The sequence below is a fragment of the Malus sylvestris genome, chromosome 15 (genome assembly GCF_916048215.2).
Source record: "Malus sylvestris chromosome 15, drMalSylv7.2, whole genome shotgun sequence".
In the NCBI taxonomy this organism is placed as follows: Eukaryota; Viridiplantae; Streptophyta; class Magnoliopsida; order Rosales; family Rosaceae; genus Malus; species Malus sylvestris.
Genome location: NC_062274.1, coordinates 10,639,862 through 10,663,469, shown reverse-complemented (window position 1 = coordinate 10,663,469; position 23,608 = coordinate 10,639,862). Strand labels below are relative to the sequence as shown.

At 41.4% G+C, this 23,608-nt stretch overlaps 2 protein-coding genes across 2 annotated transcripts; both read right to left on the bottom strand.

Moving 5' to 3' along the window:
- Positions 1–610: 610 nt before the first annotated feature.
- Positions 611–2,587, bottom strand: LOC126605796 (F-box/kelch-repeat protein At3g23880-like). Its single transcript, XM_050273234.1, has one exon. It carries the CDS (start codon positions 2,475–2,477, stop codon positions 1,068–1,070), a length of 1,410 nt encoding a protein of 469 aa, XP_050129191.1. The 5' UTR covers positions 2,478–2,587; the 3' UTR covers positions 611–1,067.
- A 9,578-nt stretch (positions 2,588–12,165) lies between these two features.
- LOC126602653 (peptidyl-prolyl cis-trans isomerase FKBP20-1-like) lies at positions 12,166–16,298 on the bottom strand. Its single transcript, XM_050269570.1, has 2 exons — positions 16,124–16,298; positions 12,166–12,485 (listed from the first exon to the last, which is right to left on the bottom strand). The coding sequence occupies exons 1-2, from the start codon at positions 16,296–16,298 to the stop codon at positions 12,166–12,168; spliced, it is 495 nt and encodes a 164-aa protein (XP_050125527.1).
- Between the last annotated feature and the right edge of the window lie 7,310 nt (positions 16,299–23,608).

Genomic DNA, 23,608 nt, shown 5'->3' with positions numbered 1-23,608 from the left:
ACAAGAGTTCCGTACCTCGTCGTTGCCTGTTTCTATCAAGGTTTCCGGAATGGCTAGGCCTACAGATCTAACCCATAGCTTGGATGACTCGACGGGAATGTGAGGCTCTGCCCATTCTTGCTTCGTCATCTCTCATCCTACGTTCCTCATCCTCTTCCCTCTCAGTTTGGGCCACCTGGAGATTGAACATTCTTTCTGATTGGTTAAACAATTATTCCTCTTGCTGATCGATTTCCCACATCATCCTTGAAGAAGAAGACTTTGTAAAAATGAAGCAGAAACTATGAATAATGATAGAGATTTTGGTGAAGAAGGAATAAAAAACTATGAATAATGATAGAGATCTTGAGAAAATTGGTGTGAGATTTGTGAGGAAGGATGGTGGATTATACGGAGGATTCAGAAAAGATTAGGTTGTAGATAATGCCACGTGGCATGCCGTCATTCGTTAAAAATCTGATGGAAATCTATCCTCAAAGACGGTAAACAGATTATGACACGAGTCGCGACGTGATTGATTAATAATCTTATCAGAAATCCATCACCAATAATTGTATTTTCGGATAATGACAAGTAGCGCAACGAGAACGATTAAAAACCTTATCCGAAATTACAAATAAAATTATTTTGTATTATTTTATAACTTTTCGGATAATGACATGTGGTGCAATGAGAATGATTCAAAATCTTATCCGAAATTACAAATAAAATTATTTTGTATTATTTTATAAATAAAAAAATTACTAATATTTTATTGCCTATTGTCAGGGCTATTGAAGTGCAATGGTGAAGATGCAAAAGCTGGTTACTGTTCATTAAGTTCACTAGGTAGATAGCATAGTGCATTGCCTTGGGAGGTTCCCACGCTAGAACTGCTCTAAGGTTTCAAATATAAAACCCCCTAGTTGTAGTAGCACTTTGGTCAATCAATCGGTCAGATCACTCGGGCTTCGCCGGATCCAGACACGTCATCACCCAACGAGCGCCACCTTACCTCCTTGCCGGAAAACTAAGCAATTTGTAGAGGAAAGCTCAAAAGCACCAAATCCGACTCCTTTTTTTTAATTTCAAAATTGGGGTTTCAGATTACTAGTCGGACTTGGACATGGCGGAGAGCCGGCTGGGCTGGGGACAGAAATCGGCTCTCCGCCTCTGGCTGTGGGAGGAGCAAGGCTCTCCATGTACAAAACCACTTGGGAAGAGTGTACATCCCCGGCAAAGACGGCTCGGAAGTTTCTGTCTGCCTGATTGTAAATGACTAGTTTCCTTTGATGCAAGAGGATTAGAATCTCCCCGTTCTTCAAAATACTCAGAAGTGACATCAGCCCTAGGTATTCAGAATCCATCTTCCGCGGAATGGTAGTGAAAATAGACCAAGATGCCTTGACCCCGTACTCATTCATTAACCACACCTGGTAATCAGACCCATGAGGGCTGTGAAGCATACTCAGCCGCCCTCCTAAAACCCCCAAACCATAGAACGAGAAATTCTTGTCGCCGTCTCCCGGTAGGGGAACTTGCCGGTACGTCTCCTCCGCTATATCGAAAGAAACGATTGAGAAAGGTCTCTCATCGTCACCATTTGCGGAAGCTTGATCAGTAGTCTTTCCGCGGCGGACTGCCCAGTGGAGAGCCCCGTTGAGTAGGGTTCCGACAAGGTTGAACAGTAAGTAAAAAGGCAGGGTTTCGGACCTGGCTCTCCATGTATTGGTCTTCAAAGAATAAATGTCAAGTTGGGTGGCGAAAACGCCGGCCTTACTTGAAGAAGTGACCCTCACTATTTTATAGTCTTCCTTGCGCGAATCGTAACCGAAGCCATAGAAGTAATCCTTACCGGAGATTGTCGGCAACTTTGGGGCTGCATGAACCTGCCTGGTGGATGGATTATAAATCATCATATCTTCCGAGTCAACCACCAAACACACCAGGCCGTTACAAGAGCCGACAATCTTCATGTCTTTGACCGGCCGCCTCATTATCACAGAGTACTCATGCTCCGCCTCCACGACCCTTGTAGTACTATTAGCACCAGTTGTGCCAGCTGCTTCTGCCTTCGCTTCTGTTTCTGCCTTTGCTTCTGCTAGACTTTCTGCTTCACCGTCGCCACGGGATGGCAAGGTTGCCGTTGCGGGTGCATCAATAGTAGTGGTATTGAGAACTTGTATGTGGACGGACTGGAGGAGGGACAAAGAGGAGAGCATGAGTCGTGCTTTTGACGATGTAGTTTTGCCGTGAGCATCATGATCATGATCACGATCATCGTCATCGTCATCTTGTTTGGTAGAGCGGATAAGGAGGTGTGACTTGACAAACTTTGGGTCGGAGATGAGAGCAAGCCATGGCTTGCATACGCTTCTGAAACGAAGAAGGGACTTCACCGGCAGTTGCAGCAGAATTTCCTCCGCAATCTCATAAGGAAGCTGCCGCTGATCATCGTGTTCATTATGCATATTGGAATGATCCAATAAGGTTCCCATGTATACAATTGGTTGAGGGAGGCTTGATGAAACTTTAGACTTTGAGTTCCAGTATTTATAGAGCAATCACTGTACTAACTGAGTGCAAGTTGAGAGGTTTGATCCTTCACCTACAGGTAAATTCCATCTGTCATTTTAGCGTCTATTTATAAATTATTAAAGGACAACTACTGCAGATTAACTAAACGATAAAGCTAGCTAATTAAACAAATCTTTAACAATATGTAATAATAAAACAAGGATTACTTTGTGGAACTTGCATATCGACTCCAGAATGAAGTCAATGATATTTGTATCGACCTTATTGAATTAACATGACCCAAAATATGACTGCCTAGACTAACCTGTACTAATTTGGAGCGGCGGATAAGCATAAACAAGACCTTTATATAATAAGTTGGAAGATAATATGCATTGGAAGCGAGCAATAAGAATAGGGAACTTTAACAAAAAGCTTCCGGTACTGTTCATTTTAACGAAAAACTACATTTTTACACTAAAAAGTCAATCCTTATATTATTCACTTTATCCTTTATTTTGTCATTATCGTTAAAACTCAAAGTTTTCAAACCACTTTAATTAGTTTTCTTATAATATAAAGTTTATGATAGACATATATCTGATAACCACGATCCGTTCATCTAATGCATCCTAATTTCAGATAGATCAAATTACTTGTACATATAAAACCGATCAGTCTATCATAAATCATCATTCAAAGTAACATGAAAGTCCTTCAACTTGTATACACAATCGACCACATATAATTGAGTTTCAGTTGAGGTTTAAAAGTAGCTAAGTAAGTGGCTATAGAAGCAAATATTATAGGCCGGCCGACTTTGGGATGCGCGAGCTTGAAAGATCAACCACCGGTCAATATTTAATCTATATATGTAACACTATTAACTGACAAGGCTAGCTAATGTATTATGTAATAATACCATCTCCATCTCTATCTAACTATACAACTGACGCATGCATAAATCTATATAACAAAATAAACGTTTACAAGCATGCAATTTGATGTTGCGATTCCAATCAATACAAAACTGATTACACGCACGTATATATGTGTGTGTGCGCGCGCGCATAGTGGTTGTTGAGGTGGGAAGTGTAAATTACCTGCAGGTCGGGCGTGATCGGTTGAAGAAATTAATTACGTGGGACTTGGACTCCATTCATTACAATATTGCAGAGTGCAGAAATTAGGGTTTATATTATTCATATGGTCCTCCACTCCCTCATTGCCAAGAGTTTAATGACCTATCTTCATCTTCAGCCCCCCAAGATGCAGAAAGTGAAAATTCTAGAATGCATAGATGCATAACTTATGCATATGGTGCTTTACTACAGTGGTAGAAAACAATCATGTTTATGCACTTTGGTGCGGATTGATCTCCATCGATTTCCTCACCCATAATAAAGAACTACTTAACCAACTAATGCTATCGTTCTAGTAAAAAAATAAGCTTAACATATATTGCGGAATTTAACGAATAAATTTACATTGAAAAGTTTGAGAAAATTTAATAGGTGGATATGATTTACTTGGAAGGCAATGTATAGTGTCATTAGTGCTATAGTTTATGGTCTTCCATTTCACTTGTATAAGTGAGAAATCTGAAGTTTTTAATTCTCGTAAATTACAAATCCGATACTAATTTATCAAGCTGAGCTATTGTGTGATTTACTCCAATCCATATCGCTGTGTATAAGTACAATATACCCAAATATACATTGTTATATAGTAGGACTCTCCAGAGCTCTCCTGTTGTTGACCTCTCAGTGCTGATTTGGATTGGCCAACCATTTTGGGGAAAACTAATTATTTTTTAGGTTGCAATTGGGTTTGTACAAAATTGAGTTAATTACTTAATTAGTTCAACTAATTTGTACTTGTTTCCTAATAAGCCCCTACAATTGTATATAAACTTGTTTGGGCCCAAAATAGTATTTTGGGTCGAGCTAAGAGTCATTCTCGACCCAGTAACATTCATCTAGAATCTTGTCATGGGCTGTCTAGTCAAGGTCAGCCGAATACTGTTGCGAGGTGGATTGGTTTAGATAAGAGTGAGGTAGTCAAACCCTAGTGCAACAAGGAGTCTTAAAGCTGAAGATGCTTAGAATTAGGGGACAATCTGGTTCATTAAGAAGCTTTGTTCAAAGTTCTATAAGGGTTAGGATTGGCCGAAACCTGATCAGGTTGGGTTGATGAGTTCTAATCCGAGTACATTTCTAGTTTAGCCATGAGAAGGTTTGTTGCTATCAATAGATAAGGGGATGCATCATTCAAGGCCCCTTAAAATCAACACATAAATTCCCATACGCAAAGCTTCTCAACAATCTTGACATTTTTTCCTCTTCCCCCATCTTTTGGCCAACACATCTTCAGTTTAGATAAACAGGAATGTGAAGGCAACCGTCAACATCTTCAATTTGGATAAACAACACTGGAGTCATCGAATCAGCTGACCGATGAGCATCTTTAGTTTGGATAAACAGCACTGCTTCGAGATCGACTAGTTATTATCCAAGTCTCGGTTGGCAATGATTCTTTAGTCTTTGTTGGCAGATGTCATCTCATCAACCTTCTCAGTGAAGTGAGGTGTTACAGGTTACTAGGCTTGACACATTGAACATCGAGTGTTATTTTATGATCATATATTCGCAAGTACATTTTAGAGCTCGGCATTCCGATGGCCAAACCACATTTACAATCAAGACATTTATTTATTTTGAGTGCTTATGTCTGTATATTTTGGTACCAGTTCGACGCACTTATACTCTCACGAATATAATTACCGAGACCGAACCCAGCGCTGACGATTCGTGAACTTCAAATAAACTAGTAGCCTTATTTTCAGGCTCTAGAACCCAAAGGCTGAGACGTATTCCTTCCTTTGCCGTAGTCGTAAAATCAAGAAGTTAGTAACGCGCCCAACGCAACGTCAACATATTTTACTCCTCGACCAAACTCGGCCGATGAGTTGGCACGCTCCACACACAACCGAAGGATGGAGTTAGCTTATTAGTTACTCGACATGCGCGCCACGTAAGCTTGGTAGTTTTTAGGGTTAACATTTTGGCATGCCCAGTGGGACCCAGTGATAGAGCTACGCAGTTCATGACCATTGAAACACGATCAATAAAAAAGAAAACAGGCATGGGTAAATCAACGAATAATCTTCCACCTACAGTCCAAAGCCCAGGACATGATGGCTTGTCACATGCAAAGAATCCTATTGCTGCCGTAACACCTGAAGCCACAAATGCAATATGCCAAGAAAAGGAAGTTAATCTTGGCGGTTAGACTCATGATACATAAATCCCCACCAAAATGACAAAAAAACGTTTTTGTTGAAGGACTAGTGGAAGATTGTGATGATGACGAGGATGAGGCCTTTGGTCCACAATCTAAGTCTTTTCTTCGAATACGATTTGAAGAACAATCCTGGAAGTTTGAGCAAATGTTCAATTAAGAGGTAAAAAGCATACTTGAAGAGAGGTAATAGCGCTATACACAACAGGGTGCTCGAAGTTCTGGTTAATAAAGTCCGCAAAGTTGAGCCTGCTGATTGATCCAGGCAGCCTCATCTTCTAAAGAATAATTCCCTACCAGCAATGCAGGCCAAGATAGGATCTACTCGACTCAAAATGATTGACTTAGAGAAAAATGGTGGATCAAGTAGCAGATCGGACATAATTGACTAAGGAGCAGAAACTGCACTTGTTGACATGGTCGAGGTCCAAAGAATGATTGATTCAGCCTTAAAAAATGGGTCGAAGTTTCCAAAATTCATTAACCATATCCAGCCTTTGTGGAAAGATTCGAGTATCCTAAGGGATTCAAGATTCCAGACTTTAGCCTTTTTGTTGGAGAGTCATCATTGTCCTTCTTAGAACACGTGGCTCGATTCACTGCTAAATTTGGAGATGTTAACAGTGATTTTCATAAACTACGACAATTCAATTTCTCATTAACCGACTCAGTGTTCGCATGGTACATCAACCTCTCACCCAACTCCATCCAAAGCTGGAATGAATTGGTCGAAAAATTCCATGAGCAATTATATCGGCTAGGGATGGAAATGTTAGTTTCTTCTTTGGCCATGATGGCTCAATCATCTGACGAGTCGTTAATGAAATATCTTACGAGGTTTAAATCAGCCAGAAAGTGGTGCCGAGTACCCCTCCCTAAAGTCGAGTTTGTTAGGCTTGCCCTGAATGGCCTGGATGTGGAATACAAGAAGAAATTCCTGGGGGCAAACTTCCGAGATATGTATGAATTGGCTCAACATATCGAGCAATATGATTATTTGCTTTGATAAGAGAAAATCTCAAAATCTCCAACCCAATGGATGATCTACAAGAACCCGATGGTAAGTTATGCATCAGCCAAAGGCGAAGAGTCCTAATATGCCAGTATAGATGTGACCAAGATAGTAATTAACAAACCATACATATACAAAGCGTTGGCTCACGCTAGCTCTAAAGATGTCAAAACTCGTTCGGCTTCTGCGAAAGCCGCTGTCAAAATGTCAAAGGTATTTCGACATCACCAAGGCCGATGCCATCTTCGACCAGTTGTTACTTGTAAAAACCGCCAACCTTCGACCATGACATAATATCCCTAAGGCTGAAGATTTGAAAGGAAAAATGTATTGCAAGTACCACAACTTGAACAAGCATACGACAAATAATTGTATCGTATTTCACGACGCCATCTAAAGCTGGATCGATAATAGCAAAGTCAAGTTTCCCGAGAAACCTCCAATGGTCATTGACATCGATCATTTCCTTTTGACGATGGTAAGCATGGTAAATACTCATTTACCCAAGGATAAGAGGAAAGGAAAAGCCGAATTCATCCCGACTCAACAAGTCCTTGAGTAGAATTCTCAACCGCGAATGAAAGTTGATCTATCTTTGAACGAGCCACCCAAATACTTTTTAAACCTGCTTATGCCGAGTTACTGTCAGACTCCAGCACAAAGGAAACTGACGGGCCGATGGTTTTATGTAGTCGATGCAAATCAAACGTCATCATAATTAAGCTGAGGGAATAGCCGCTTCAGGCTGAAGCACCGCAATTGACGCATGCAGCCATGGCAACATCTCAAAAAGTCCTTGATGCAAGCTAATGCCAGAAAGTTTTCGATAGGCTTGACCCTCAAACACAGGATAATAAGTCATCTTCGGCCAAACGATGACTTGATTTCGACGTGCCATTTTACAATAAAGATTGTTATGCGTGCAACTCTGGTATCTCAAGTTCACCTACGTACCGGTGAACCTTCAAGCCACATGAGCCACGCGACCAGCATTGGTATAGCTACAACTCCCCTACCGGTGCATAAACTGCATTGTCCAAGTCGTAAAAATGTTACCTCCAAATAATAGACTGTATGGCTCACTGATGAGCAGCCTAGGTTACCCCAGGTACCGAATGGTAGCTGAAAGAAATGGTGGATAACGAAGATGACCAACAACCTCCGGCAATCATGGCCGAGCTGCTTTGAGGAAAGATGGTGATCAATCGTGATTTTGGAACCACAATTGAAGAATCCGAGAATCGAATTAAACTCCTTCGGCCTAAGGAGATAAATGTTCGCATCGAGCACTTATAGAAGAAAGTCAAAAGCAAGCGTCCTCCACTACCCTCACAAAAGCCATTAATTAAATTTTGGTGAAATATCCACCCGCTGTTTCTTGGTTAAGCTTTGGAATACATGCGGGAGTTTCACAAGAAACATTCGGCTAAGGACTTGTATGGCCTACCAAAAGCATGTCAAGAGTCTCTTCATCTGGCGTTAACCTGCCCCGATGCTGAACAGATCATCCAAAAGACCATGGATCCGGGAATGAAAGCTAGGTTCCAACATATACGCGAGGCCCGAGTTCTCGGCTTTGAGGTAGAACCTTACACTGATATTGATACTGCCGATCTTCCTTTCTCTCTCGAGGACCTCCAATATCTGTGGTACCATTTTGAAGTTTTCTCAGCTGTTTCCCTTTTCGGCCTTATGGCCAATGAAAAAGAGTGTGTGGCACATTTAGATGCTTACCTGGCCACAAGAGATGCCCTCGTCAGATATTAGGAGCGGACTCACAAGGCTTCACAAGCGTAAGACCAAGTACCAAGACGAGCGAGACAGTGGATAAAATTCAATACAAAACAATTTCGACAAACATGCCGTATGAACATGTTGTCACTACAGCCGAAGATGGCCAAGCAAGTGATGCCCATAAGCAAGACATATCGCCCGAAAATCTAGAGGACAAAGATCATAACCCGATGGGCCCTTCGGTCTTCGACAACATGGAAATCAGCGTGGTCCATGTCTTATCTGCAGAAATCCGGCCAAAAACATCCCAACCAAATTTCCTGGACGGTGACGAAATTATCAAGGAGGCCACGCAAGTTAATTTTGTAACCATCGAAGAAGTTGAGCAAATAAGCAAAGAGGATAAACTTAAAGCAGCTCTCGCCGAACTGTTTCCCTATTTTTCATCCATTGATCTTCATCACTTGAAGTCGTTGTATGTCATGGCCCATATTGAAGGATGCCCGATTTCTAAAAAAAAAATTGATTGTGGAGTAACAATCAACATCATATCCGTTTTTATCATGAAAACACTACATTAATCCAATGAGGAACTCATTCCATCAGAGGTAAGCATGAACATCTTTGTCGGTGACAAATCTTAGACTAAGGGAGTCCTTCTTTTAGAGGTGAAAATCGTAGGTTAAAATCACATGACCTTATTTTTTATAGTCGATTCAAAGATCGAGTATAATGCATTCCTTGGTCGTGACTGGATCCACTAAGCTAGCTATATCCCTTCGTCATTATATCAAGTCCTCATCTTTCGATCGTAGTTCATCCGGCCGACAATCAGTCGTTCGAAGCTAATATGCTTCAAGCTCGCTATTATGATCATCACGTCGGCTACATCACCCCGCAAGGTTTTAACGAAGAAGGACGACCGACTCGGATCTCAGTTCAGAAAGCCATTGAGGTTGACACCAAGACTGTTCACCAAGATTTAAAGTAAACTTAGTAGAGTTCCTCGTCGAATGAGACAACGGTCCAATCCTGTCACTTGATAAAGTCTAAGCTGCCTTGGCCGATAACCCTTGGCATTTATTTATTAGTTCTTTGTTACCCCAACCTATGAAAGTTGAGCTTTGTAAATTGCCCAAAGAATTTAAATACTATTTCGCTTGGAGTTACCATGAGATGCCTGGCCTAGATCGCACATTCGTCGAGCATGAATTACGAATCAAGGTTGGTTGTAAACCTTTTCGCCAACCCCCCTCTGATAATTCTCGATCGAAGTTCAACTTGGCATAAAAGATGAACTCGTTTGACTTTTAAAAGCCGGTTTTATTCCGATAGCTTGATATGTCAAATGGTTGGCGAATATTGTCCCAATTTTAAAGAAAAGTGATGCTCTACATATTTGCATTGATTTTCGTAATTTAAACTTTGTTGATGCATAAAACCGGAGGTCTTGGAACAACGTAAATCCGACCGTGAATCTGCAGAAATGTAAATAACACAAGATGTATTGTGGTTCACCCCAAGATTTGGGCTACGTCCACACTGATATTGTATTTATCTGAGAGGTGAGGGAGAGAATGTGAGAGCCTCTGTAATGAGAGTGAGTCTTTGAGAGGAGGTTGAGTTTTTGAGAGGGGGTGAGAGGTTCTAGGAATTGACCTCCTCCGATTGTGAGGGTGATTAGTCCTTTTATAGAATAAGGGCTCCTCACTTATTACATATTTGCCCATTCCTTTATTACATAATTACATTTGAGTCCCCCGAGTATTTATAAGAGATCTAAATACGGAGGCCCTAAGTATGGTACAAACAGTAGTCCCCCAAGTCTTCAGTCAAGAGAGTCTTTTGGCTGGAGACTTGAAATTCAGTCCATGTGTGGGCCAAAGTAACTAGATGTCATCTTGAACAGATACTTAATATGAGGTGGTGCTTAAAGTGAAATGATGTTCAACTAGAAGTAGCACATGTTGCGAGGCTGCTCTGCTTATGGCTTATGTTGCCTTGGTTAGCTCGGCTTGTTGCGTTTGAAGGTGAGGGAGTCCCTTTTATAGAATAAGGTCTCGCTCCTTAATACATAAATGATGGGCTAGAGTTGATGCTCGCGGCGAGGCGGTTGCTCAGTAGGCGGTGATGCTATCTGATGATGGTGAGGGAATCCCTTTTATAAAATAAGGGCTCGCTCCTCAATACATGAATAATGGGCTAGAGTTGATGCTCTCTAATGATGATGAGGGAGTCCCTTTTATAGAATAAGGGCTCACTCCTCAGTACCTGAATAACGGGTGCTCTCTAATGAAAGTAAGGGAGTCCCTTTTATAAAATAAGGGCTCGTTCCTCAGTACATAAATAATGGGCTAAGTTCCCCAAGTATTTTTCATGAGGCCTAGTTGAGGCCCAATATATGGTACATAATGTAGTCCCCCAAGTATTCGGTCAATAGAGTGTTTTGGCTAGAGACTTCAAATTGAATCCATGCATGGGCCGAAGTGGCGGTTGTTCAGAAGCGGTATTTGTATACGCTGTACTGAAGCTTTGTAGGTGAAGCTTTGCAAGTGAAAGCTTTGAAGTTGGAGCTCTGTAAATGAAGCTTTTGAAGCTAGAGCTTTTTGTAAATGAAGCTTTTGAAGCTAGAGCTCTGTAAATAAAGCTTTTGAAGCTAGAGCTTTTGTAAATGAAGCTTTTGAAGCTAGAGCTCTGTAAATGAAGCTTTTGAAGCTGATTGACATGAGTGATGCTCATGGATGTTGACATGAGTGATGCTCATGAATGTTGATATGAGTGGTGCTCATGAATGTTGACATGAGTGATGCTCATGAATGTTTATGTATGATTGATATGAGTAATGCTCATGAATGTTTATGTATGATTGATATGAGTGATGCTTATGTATAATTTTGAAGTACTAGGCGTACTTTTGATCACCTAGTGGGTGATAATGGCGGCAGGCTGCCGAATAATTTTGGAGTACTGGGCGTCTTTTGATCACCAGGTTGGCGATAATAGCAGCGGGGTGCCGAATAATTTTTTTGTGGTACTTGACGTACTTTGGTTCACCTGGTTGGTGCTATTTTGGGCTTATGGGCCTTCGCCCTCTACTCAACATTCCAGCCCATTTATTTTGGGCTTTGCCGTTTTATTTTATTTTATTTTTTTTATCCTCTGATGGGGTTTATACAGATGCCTCCGAAAGATAAGAAAAATAAATTACATCATTCAAAAATAAATCTGACCACCCTCTGCTCAGTGGGTCACGCCCATAATGCCATCACCACCACAGTTATGTCTGCTTATTTTTATCTTCTTTTGCTTTATGTTTGCTTTTGCTTTTGTGAGAGTGGTTGAGCTGTCTGAGGGATAAATGTATGCTTTTCCTTTTCACCTGCAGGCATACTCACATGCAGCCTTTCTTTTTCTTTTTTCTTTTCACTTTCTGCTTTGCTCTTTCCTTTTTTCTTTTCACTTTCTGCTTTGCTCTTTTCTTTTGTTGGATAAGTGCGACCAAGCATCAACATGCTAGCACATGTGAATGTTTGGTAAAACTAAGCCCTTTGTTGGGAAAAGCTATTCCCTTCGTCAAAAGCTATACCCCAGGAACTTTGCTGTCTCTGAGACAGAAACGTCAACTATGAAAATGAGATCCAGCAGAGCTTGCATTCCCAAAATGAACTTATGATTCTTTCCAACATGCATTCTGGTGGAATATCTGGTGGAGAATCCGTACTACCATATGCATATTCTGGCTTGCAAGTGATCTTAGCAATCTCCCCAACCTTCATGGTTTTCACTGCAAAATCCCAAGCCTTGATCACACTACCTTTCCCAACCTCAAATGAGAAAATTGTATTACATTCATGCATCGTGTCAAAGACTTTGCCGGTTTCCTCCCTAATGCCTTCATAATGAACATCAACGAGCGGAAGGTCTTGGGTCAGGGCAGCTGCATCTGGTTTTGTATGCAGAAATGTAAATAACACAAGATGTATCGTGGTTCATCCCAAGATTTGGGCTACGTACACACTAATATTGTATTTATCTGAGAAGTGAGGGAGAGAATGTGAGAGCCTCTGTAATGAGAGTGAGGCTTTGAGAGGGGGTGAGAGGGCCTAGGAATTGGCCTCCTCCTATTGTGAGGGTGAGGAGTCATTTTATAGAATAAGGGCTTTTCACTTATTACATATTTGCCTCTTCCTTTATTACATAATTACATTTGAGTCCCCCGAGTATTTATACGAGATCTAAATATGGAGGCCCTAAGTATGGTACAAACAAACTTGGCAACCCCTAAAGACGAATATCCAATGCCAATTTCAGACTTGCTAATCAATGTTGCAGCAAACCACAAGATGTTATCTTTCATGGGCGTGCTAGGTACAACAAGATTTTCATTGCTGAGGCCGATGTCTGCAAAACTGCTTTTCGTTACCTTGGGGCACTCGGGACCTACAAATGGGTCGTCATGTCATTCGGACTTACGAACGTCGGTGCTACATATCAAATCTCTATGAATACCATTTGTAATTACTTGATTGGCATAGTCGTTAAGGTATATATTGATGATGTTGTGGTCAAATTGAAGCACTGTCGAACATATTTAGATGATCTTCGGTGAGCTTTCCTTCGTATGGGCCAACATAACCTTAAAATGAACCCTGCCAAATGTGCCTTTAGTGTATCGGCAGGTAACTTCTTAGGTTTCCTTGTACATCATCGTGGCATCGAGGTCGATGAGAATAAAGCTTGAGCGATCATTAATGCTCCAACCCCAACAACCAAGAAGCAATTACAATCCTTACTCGGTAAAATCAATTTCCTCTGCTATTTCATTTCTAACTCGACAGGGAAAATGAAGACTTTTTCCACTAACTTGAAACTTAAGGATTTTGACATATTCGAATGACGCGAAGTACATAAGGACGCTTTCACGTAAATCAAGGTATTCCTCACCACCCCACCTGTCCTCATACCAACTCAGCGCGGTAAACCTCTTAAGTTGTATATCTCGACTGCCGAGGAATCCATTGGCTGTCTTCTTGCATAAGACAACCATACTAGGCAGAAGTAGGCCATTTTTTATCTTAGCCGAAATCTTAACTCGACTGAGAAAAATTACTCAGCTGTTGAGAAACTTTGTTTGGCTTTATTCTTTGCTTGTGTCTAAACTCAGTCATTACATGCTCCATTCTGTTACTCAGGTGATCACCCAGACAAATGTTATTCGCTATATGCTCACTCGACAACTCGATTGAGATAAATTACTCAGCTGTCGAGAAACTTTGTTTGGCTATGTTCTTTGCTGCGTTTAAACTCAGGCATTACATGCTCCATTCTGTTACTCAAATGATCACCCAGATAGATGTTAGTCGCTATATGCTTACTCGACCGATAGTAAAAAGCTGAATTGGGAAATGGACAATGGTGATGTCTGAATTTAGTTTGTAATATGTACCCCAAAAGGCCATCAAAGGACAGGCGCTGACCGATTTCTTAGCTTAACATCCTTCTCCATACGCTTTTGGAGGCAATGACATCGAAATTGGCATGGTGGAAACACGTGATAATTATTGGACGATGTATTTTGACGGCTCTAGTACCTTGACCATGGTGGACATTGGAATCATCATCCAGTCCCCTGATTACTACCGATGGTATTTTTCTCTCAAGTTGGATTTTGACTGTACAAACAATCAGGCGGAATATTAAGGCCTCGTTATCGACTTTAATGTCCTTTACGACTTGAAGGCATCCCGCGTGCTCGTCCTCGACCATTCAGAACTTGTGATTAACCAACTCAATGACACTTTTCGTTGCATGAATTGTACTTTGGTGCCCTATCGTATGGTTGCCAGTTATTTAGCCGAATCATTTGCAGGCATTATGTTCAAGCACATTTCACGAGTTTGAAATACTGACTCAGACGAGTTGACTCAAATAGCCTCCGGAGTACAACTATTGGGGGTGAACTGGGTCGAGTTATACCAGTGGTACGACTTCTACACCCAGCCTTGGTTAATCAACAAGTTATCCAACATGACCACATAATCCGTACACGAGTTATGTCCCTACCCTTGTTGTTGGAACGAGAGAATCCTATAGATATATGCACGATTGAGACATTACCAGACTACTAAAGAAGATTAATCATGCATTATCTTGACAATCAAGTGGCAAACAGGACTGCAAGACAAGGGTACACGCCACAAATTACATAATGTACCAGAATGAACTATACCGAAAAGGTGAAGACAGTCTGTTGTTCTTGTGCCTCAACCCGATGAGGCTGCCAAAATTATTGCAGAGGTACAAGAAGGAATATGTGGGGCTCATCAATCCGGATGCAAAACATGTTGGTTAATCCATCGACATGGTTATTTTTGGTCAAGTATATTAAAAGATTGCATTGAATATGCGCGAAGGTGTATGCAATGTCAAATCCATGGACCCATACAAAGGATCACGACCGAATTACTTCACTTGGTAACCAAACCATGGTTGTTCAGAGGATGGGCCATGAATGTAATCGGCAAAATTACGCGGTCCTCCAGATCAGCAAAGTATGCATGGATACTTGTGGTGACTGACTACTTCACTAAATGGGTTAGAGCAAAATCATACGTCGAGTTAACATCCAAAGAAGTTTGTAATTTTGTAAAATAAAACATCGTGACAAGATTCAGAGTACTAGAAATGGACAACGACACGATTTTTACAGCCGACAGGTTTAAAGAATACATAGCAAGTTTGAAAATTCAGCTCGATCAATTCATGTCATATTACTCACAGGAAAACAGACAGGCCATAGCAAGTAATAAAGTTTTAATCGGTATCCTTGAGAAAATGATAAAAGAAAAGCCTGATATGTGGCATTTGAAGTTAAACAAGGCATTATAGACATATCGAACTTTACTCCGAACAGCAATAGGGACGACCTCATATGCATTAACTTACGAACATGATGCGATGCTACCGGTCGAGCTAAGCTTAAACTCGTTACGAGTTATTGAACAAAGCAATTTGGTCAACGCCGAGTATAGTCAGTCTATGAGGCAAGAGTTTGAGGATTTGGAAGAAGCTCGGCTCGATGCCTATAACTTGCTAGTGGTGCAGAAAAAGATTGTTGAATGAGCTTATAATCGATGAGTCAGGCAAAAGATGTTCGGCGAAGGTGAATTAGTGTGGCAAACCGTTTTACCAGTAGGGATAAAAGACCCCAGATTCGGGAAATGGTCACCGAATTGGGAATGACCATTCATCGTTCACAAAGTTCTCGGCAAAGGGGCATACCACCTCAAGGATTGAACTGGTTTAATTCATAAATTACCAATCAATGAGAAATTCTTAAAGAAATATTATCCGGTCACTTAGGAGAATAAAGGATTTATTTCATTAATCTTCAAAAAGGATATATACAAAATTACAAAAAGAAATCAACTATCCTACAACTAAAGGCACAAAAATCCTAAGAAGTCGACAGAAAAAAAGCTTTAAGAGTGGCTTTAAGTTCTAGCCACTTCACTTCGCCCATTGTAACCTTGGCTTGTCGTGTTCTTTTGTCAGCCTTTAGTTACAATATTCGTTTAGCACCAGTAGTGTACTTTTCCAATCGAGGTTTGTTTGGCTTAAAATCATTGTCAAGCTCAGAAGCAACAGGTGATCTCTGACGTTGAAGTTCGGTGATCTGACGGTTAAGGTCTGCCAGTCTTTCCCTCTTTGCCTTTATTACCTCAAGCTTTGGTCGGATAGCTTCGTGAGTGACCATTGTAGCCTTGAAGTCGTCCTCTACTCGAAGAGCCTTCTCTAAAACAATGAAATATTGTCGAGTTCTTTCCAGGATAGTTGATAGATGAACATAACTTTTGTTGCTCAGTAAGTCGTCGACTGCAAGGTTGTTTAAGCATTCTCTTATAGAATTGAGGCCTTTGCTTTGGAGGATTTGTGAGGTCGAGAGAGTTAGAAGTTCCTACAGCTTGGCAAGGGCACTAAACTCAACAGTGGATCCAGAAAGCGTAATTGTCCCCGAAGTGCTGAGAGAAAGACATCAAGCTCGACTTCCTATGAAGGCTACACAGAAAAGATTTGTTAGAGAAAAGAGAATTCAAAATAATGGTAGATAAAAAAGTTGTGTTAAACCTGCCAAAAAGAGACTTCGGCCATTTCTGCTGGTTTGTTAGTCGAACCCAAAAAGCTTAATGGCTGAGCCTAGTGTTTAAGGCAGCTTTTCATTTTATGCGGCCGATGAAGATTATCTATGTTTGATAGCTACCAGGATGGCCAAGAAATATAAATAACGCCATTTGGTGCATAAAATTTTTGGTGAAATAAGCGACTGGGCACCTGGCATTTAATGTTTTTCTTGGTTTAGAGTTTTAGGGCAGGAAGTTAATAAAAGAAAATGATGATGAGTCTTACAAAGGTCGAAGTAGCCTCATGAGGAGGGATGCCGAGGTCCTGGTCCTATGGATGAGCTGGCGTTTTTATCGTCAATTCTGGCTTAACAAAGGGTGCCACTTTATGTTCAAGACCTACTCCAGCTGCATGGGGCTTGACCTGGCTAGCCGTCTCGACTACACATTTACCCTTGTCCATAGGCAAATGACTTGTAGTTGATGGTTCAACCCATCGAGGGCGCTTTACTAGTGAAGGTACTTCGCTCTCATTCTCCTGATTATAAAAAAGGATCGTTTGTTACTCGAGATATCCAGTCAAAATGAAAGGAGAACATGAAAGGAAATTGTTATACCTCTTCTTCCAGGATGATCATGGGATTTTTCTTTGGATTAAGGGAAGAGTTTCTTTCGGTCGCGGTTGTCGTTTGCTCTAGAGTAGCAACTGTTGGGCCAACATCAACAAGAACAACAGCCAGCCCCGAAGTTGCAAGTTCATCGATCACTGGGGAACGACTGTTTTAACTTCAACAGTGACTTGCGTGGTGGGTTGAACCATGGTCGCCTGGCCCATGGTTGGGATCGAAGGGTCTTGCGATCCATTTACTGACACTTGGAAACCGGAGAAGGTAGAGGGATACTAGGAGTGGTTGCTCCTGTGGTTTGACTCGAAATGACATATATCTCCCGCTCTCTTTTCTTTGCCTTCTTCTTAACACGTTTGTGGGGTTGGGCAGCATTACAGTCGTCTAAGCCTCCGAGCAAGGCCGTTTTCTTGGTACGGTCGGCACAGCAGTTGCAGCCTTCTTTGAATGAGGGGCAAGTTTCTTCATGGCTACAACCATCGCAACCACATCAGCCCATCTTATTGCACGACCACTTGGAAAAGCTAAACCTGAGTCAGAATGCAGTTTAAAATGAATAGATGAACATAGAAGTAAAAGATAAATACCTTGGGCCGTTTCTTTGGATTTTAGAGCAAAAGTTTTCTTTGGTTGATCGCCAAAAAGTTTCTTTGAAACTTCCTCGGTCGAAACACCGAAAAATCCTTGATATAGGCATCCTACCAATCGACAAATGTGCTGGTACAATGGGTTTCTGGAGTATTTGGCCAAAAGTGGAATTTGGTACATCGTTCTTGGAATTTTTTCTCAGCTTCCTCGCATTCCTTCTCCGAGGAGTTGGAAAGGCATTCTTGGCTCAAGACTTAGCGAGAGGTAAGGAGCGATACAAGACATCCTTGAAGATATCCCAATTACCGAGCCATAAAATGGGGATGGTAGACCTCCCAACTGGCTCGTTGGGCATCGCAACTAAAGGGAAGGTTGCGACCTAGGGTAAACGACCCCTAAGATTGTCGAATGCCAGTTTCCTTTATTTTCTCCCATGCCGATGTTGGGAGTTGGATGAAAGACGGATATTTCTGAAGGCGGCAGACTAGAAACTCGTCTGACAAATCTTCAAGGCTGAAGAAATACTTGAAAATGTCTTCGACCGAGAGAGTGGGAATAGGGTGCGAGGCCAGTTGAAGACCTATCCCTTTATAAGAGTTAAAGTTTGGGATTTCCGGCCTTAACATGGAGAAATATACTTGCAGACAGAGTTTAAATACCTAGAACGGGTCGTTCTGGTGCAGGTCGATTATCCCAATGGAAGCCTCGGCCAAGCACCAAGTAAGATTGGCGAGGATGATCAGGCTGAGGGCTAGGACGTGACCATTGGCCAGAGCTTCGACCATTGGCATATTCTCGGCCAAGCACTTGTTCAACTTGGTAAAAAAAATGAATTCATTGTACCAATAAAAGAAAAATGCCTCGTGTTCTTCTTTCTTGAGGTATTCCCCTTATAAGCCAGCAAAGTGGTTGATTAAGGTGATGTAGATGAAGAAGTTTTTGTGTAGTTTATGCACATCTTCTTTTGATGTCCCTTAATCCTTCTTTGCTAGAACTTCGATGACACGCTTGTGGAAAACCATTTTCAGATCCAGGTCAAATCGATACCGAGAAAGAGCAGTATCAACTGGAAAACCAACAGGGGAAGTGCTGAGTATGGCTATGATATCCACCACGGTCGGGCCAATGGGGCCAAGAAGAAGGACCATAGTGTTAGTGGCCGAACACCAGAAGCTCAGGGCCGCTATCAGGATCTCTCAGTGCATGTTGATCTCATGGGTCGAAAGTTTGATAGTGTCGAAAATGCCAAAAGTTTTCCACTTATCGCCGAAGTGTAGCTCTATACGGGTGACCCAAGCAGCCCAAGTTGCGGAGGTCAATGGCCAAGCTTCTTGGGGTTTGATCGATTCCCACTTTGACTAATCATACCCTTAGAATAAAAGTTTAAGGCAGTAGGCCTTCATCATCTCAGTGATGATTTCTAGGACGTCGTCCTTAAAAAGTGGTCCCAGAATCTGGTGAGAGGCGCTTGAATCACCCTCAAATCGGAGGGTTTTAATAGCGTTATGATCGATGAAGTCTCGGTATTAGTCGCATTCCTTGGTGGACTTGGTAATAAAGGTATTGGTGGCCATTGATGAAGGTTTAGAGGTTTTTCTGGGTTTTGAAATTTGGTTTCTTTTTATGGGTTGAGAACAAATGGCAAGAATTTCTAGAAGTTGAAAATGTGGAAGTTCGAATGAAGTTGGGCAGAGTATTTATAGGCGATTAAGGGAGAAGATCAAAGGCTTAGGTTTAAGAGATGAAGTGTAAATCCGACCAAAAATTTTCATAATCATAACAAACCTTCTGAAATCTAGGTGAAGAGGCCGAAAAACACCAGAATTAAGGTTGTACGATTGTGTGTAACGACAAAATTTATGACGAATAAACGTTTCGGTGTCTACACACCTCGAACGTGGGACACGCATGATTGAAGATGGACAGTCGCAATGAGGAGCTGCCATGTGTCAAGATATGTAGTGTTTTCAAAAAACTGATAGGGGAAAGACCATGCTTAATAAATGCGTCTGGGTGATTGGAGTATTCGAGGTTTGCAATATTCTATGTTTTTTTCTAGAAGGAATATGCTAAGGGTTTATTCTTTGGCAATGAATCACTCCTTCAAGGTCGAGGTTCGGCCAGGAATTGTAGGTCAAAGACCTCAGAAGCAATGGGGTAATGTTTGGGCGCGGAGTTAAGAGTCATTCTCGGCCCAATAACATTGATCTAGAATCTTGTCATGGGTTGTCCAGTCAAGGTCGACTGAATCCTGTTGCGAGAAGGATTAGTTTAGATAAGGTGAGGTAGTCAAACCCTAATGCAACAAGAAGTCTTAAAGTTGAAGATGCTTAGAATTAGAGGATGAATCGGGTTTATTAAGGAACTTGGTTCAAAGTCCTATAGGAGTTAGGATTAACCGAAACCTGATCAGGTTGGGTTGAGGAGTTCTAATCTGAGTACATTTCTAGTTTGACCATGAGGGGGTTCGCTGCTATAAATAAAGAAGAGAATGCATCATTCAAGGCCCATTCAAATCAACACACAAATTGCCCTGCGCAAAGTTTCTCAACAACCCTGAGATTTTTTCCTTCTTCCCTTTCTTCCCGTTAACACGTCTTCAATTTGGATAAACAGCACTGTGAAGGCAACCGATGACATCTTCAGTTTGGATAAATAACACTGAAGCCGTAGAATTAGTTGACTGAGGAACACCTTCAGTTTGGATAAACAACATTACTTCGAGACCGACTGGTTATTATCCAAGTCTCGGTCGGCAAGGATTCTCTAGTCCTTGTTGGTAGAGGTCATCTTATCAGCCTTCTCTGCGAAGTAAGGTGTTACAGGTTACTAGGCTCAGCATATTGAACGCCGAGTGTTATTTTGTGATCGGATATTCGCAAGTACATTTTAAAGTTCGGCATTCCGATGGTCAAACCACATTTACAATCAAGACATTTATCTCTTTCAAGTATTTATGTCCGGACAGTTTGGTACTAGTTCGGTGTACTTATACTCTCACGAATATAATTACCAAGACCAAACCTAACGTCGACGATTCGTGAACTTCAAAGAAACTAGCAGTCTTGTCTTCAAGCTCTAGAACCCAAAGGCCGAGACGTGTTCCTTCCTTGGCTACAGTTGTAAGATCAAGAAGTCAGCAGCATGCCCAATGCAACGTCAACATATTTTACTCCCCGGCCGAACTCAGCCGACGAGTTGGCACGTCCCGCACACAATCGAATGACGTAATTAGCTTATTAGTTACTTGACATGCACGCCACATAGGCTTAGTAGTTTTTAAGGTCAACAAAACTAATAAGCAATACACACATGCAATTATACAAGTGTAGCTTGTTATTACTAGGACCTACCTATCGACCCATTGCTTGTTTGTGCTTAATCATACCACCTTCCTTGAGGAATTAATTGGTGCCAAATTCGTGAAATGTCAAAGGAATGACCAAAGCCAGTTGTCAATAGTCAAATTTCTTCCCACCAACACTGCCAATAGAATACAGACTTCTTTTTTTTTCTTTTTTTTTTTGGAAAAACACCATGCCAAAACATGGTGAAACATTTATTGCAACAACACAAACTTACAACCAAGGCCCAAAACAGATACACAAAGCCAAACGGGGCCAACCAAACACACCAAAACAAGCCCAACCAAAAGTTGGAACCGAATAAAACAGAAAACTAGAAACATCGCTGCAACCCTTGTTGCAACCACCACCGCAACCAACGTTGCCACAGTCTATCTCCCAACCAAGCTGCGCCTCAGTAAAACCCAGCAACCAATTCCAATCTTCAGTCCAAACACAGCCACATATCACCAAAAACCTGCAGCAATGATAAAGAAGCACGTGGAAATCCACGAGCAACACTGCCAACCAAGGCAGACAACAAAGAGAATGTGGGGGTGTTTGGAACACCCAACCCAGTGCATGCACTAGATCAGAGCACACCGACTCAACAAGCTGCATCTCATGGCGAAACTTGACCAAAGATCAGAAATTAGAGGAAGGGTAATGAGAGACAGCAGTGGGAGGAGAAAAGGGTAAATCGAACCATGAAGCAAGGGAAAGAAGCATTGGAGATGAGAAGAGAGGGAGACTGATAGGAGCATATTTATGCGACTGAGTTAGCTTGTTCTCATGCATTTATGTTGTTATTTCTTAGTTAATTATGTATTTTAAGCTATTTTCGTGTGTTTGTAGGTCCATAGGCCTTATAAAGCAATAAGATGCATTTTGGTGCATTTTGGAGCAGTTTTGGGCTTGGAATGGATAGCACATGCATGGAGCAAGGTGGATGGATGAAATTGAAGACTAAAGAGGCTAGGAATGTGTTAAAGAGAAAGAAGAATTAATGTAAAAAGGACAAAGAGCTCAGCCACAAAGGGGTGTCACTCCAGCATTCACATTTCCATCACTGTCGTGCACCACCATTGCACTCCCTTTGGATTCCTATGTCGTGCATCATCATCCATGTTCCCTCCACTGACTCATTTGTTGCATCATTCCACTTCATTTCCTTTGTCTACCATGTGCACAATATCCTTTCACCTCCTTGCACTCATTGATTCACCACTTACTCACATTTCCACCCATGCCATGCATAATCACCCTTGTCCCCTTCATGCACCAGGTTTCTTGCACTCATTTCATGTACCATTACACTCATTATCAACCCATGTCGTGCACCACCCTTGTCTCCTTCATTATTTCTGATTTCATGCATCAAAACATTGAATCATTGCACTCAATTGCTGCACATTTCTTGTCCCCTTCACCCATCAGATTTCATACAACTTTTACCTCCACTACATGCATTCATTGATGCACCATCCACCACATTTGGAATCTCATGTCGTGCATCATCAGTCTTGCTGCACCTTTGACTCATTTCTGCACCATTCCACCTTCATTTCCTTTCTCTACCATGTGCACAATCATTCATGTTCCCTAACTGCAACACCACTCCATTTTACCCCCTGATGCTTTGCATCATCACTGCACTTTCACCTTTGAATCATTTCAAACACCACTCAATGAACTCATTGCTGCAACACCACTCCATTTTACCCTCATGCTTTGCATCATTACTTCATTTTCACCCTTGAATCATTACACACATCACCAATTTCCCTCCATTACCGTGCACTTCCTTTATAAAATGTAGTGTGTGTGGCAGCCATATAGTTTAGTTTTTGCTTGATCATTCATCCCTATTTCAATACAACCTTCATCCAAACACATCCATTCATCATTACATCCATTCCTCCATACAAACAAACATTCAAACACTCACCAACACCTTGTGCCGTAGCAAAGGAAGGGAAGGAAAGTGCTTGGACGTGCTTGCTGTCCAACTTGGATCGTTTAAGCGTTTAAGTGTTTTCTTTCTTTTGTTTCTAATGTTTAAATTTATTTCCTTTCGTTTTGTTGTAAATATGAGTGGCTAAACCCCTCTTGGCTAGGGGTAATTTCAAAGCCATGACTATGTGTGCAATATAATTTGATAAATTCCAGTTATGAACTCTTGAATCGTGAATGCAATTGGCATGCATAAATCCGATGCTAGAATATAAGAAAGTTTCACATAATCGTTACAAACTTATATTCATAAGTAGTGGAAGTCGCTTATAAACGATCGCGTTAAGTTCAATTCCTAGCATGAGTAACATGATGTCATAGTTGTAAGTGTTTTGTCAATGCTTATGATTTTCATTAAACGTAATGATCTTTGAT

Coding starts and splice junctions, on each gene's coding strand:
- LOC126605796 (XM_050273234.1), bottom strand. CDS start 2,477: ATGGGAACCTTATTGGATCATTCCAATATGCATAATGAACACGATGAT.
- LOC126602653 (XM_050269570.1), bottom strand. CDS start 16,298: ATGGTCACTCACGAAGCTATCCGACCAAAGCTTGAGGTAATAAAGGCA. Junction 12,486..16,123: donor ATTGGAAAAGTACACTACTG/GTGCTAAACGAA, acceptor ATACAAAACCAG/ATGCAGCTGCCCTGACCCAA.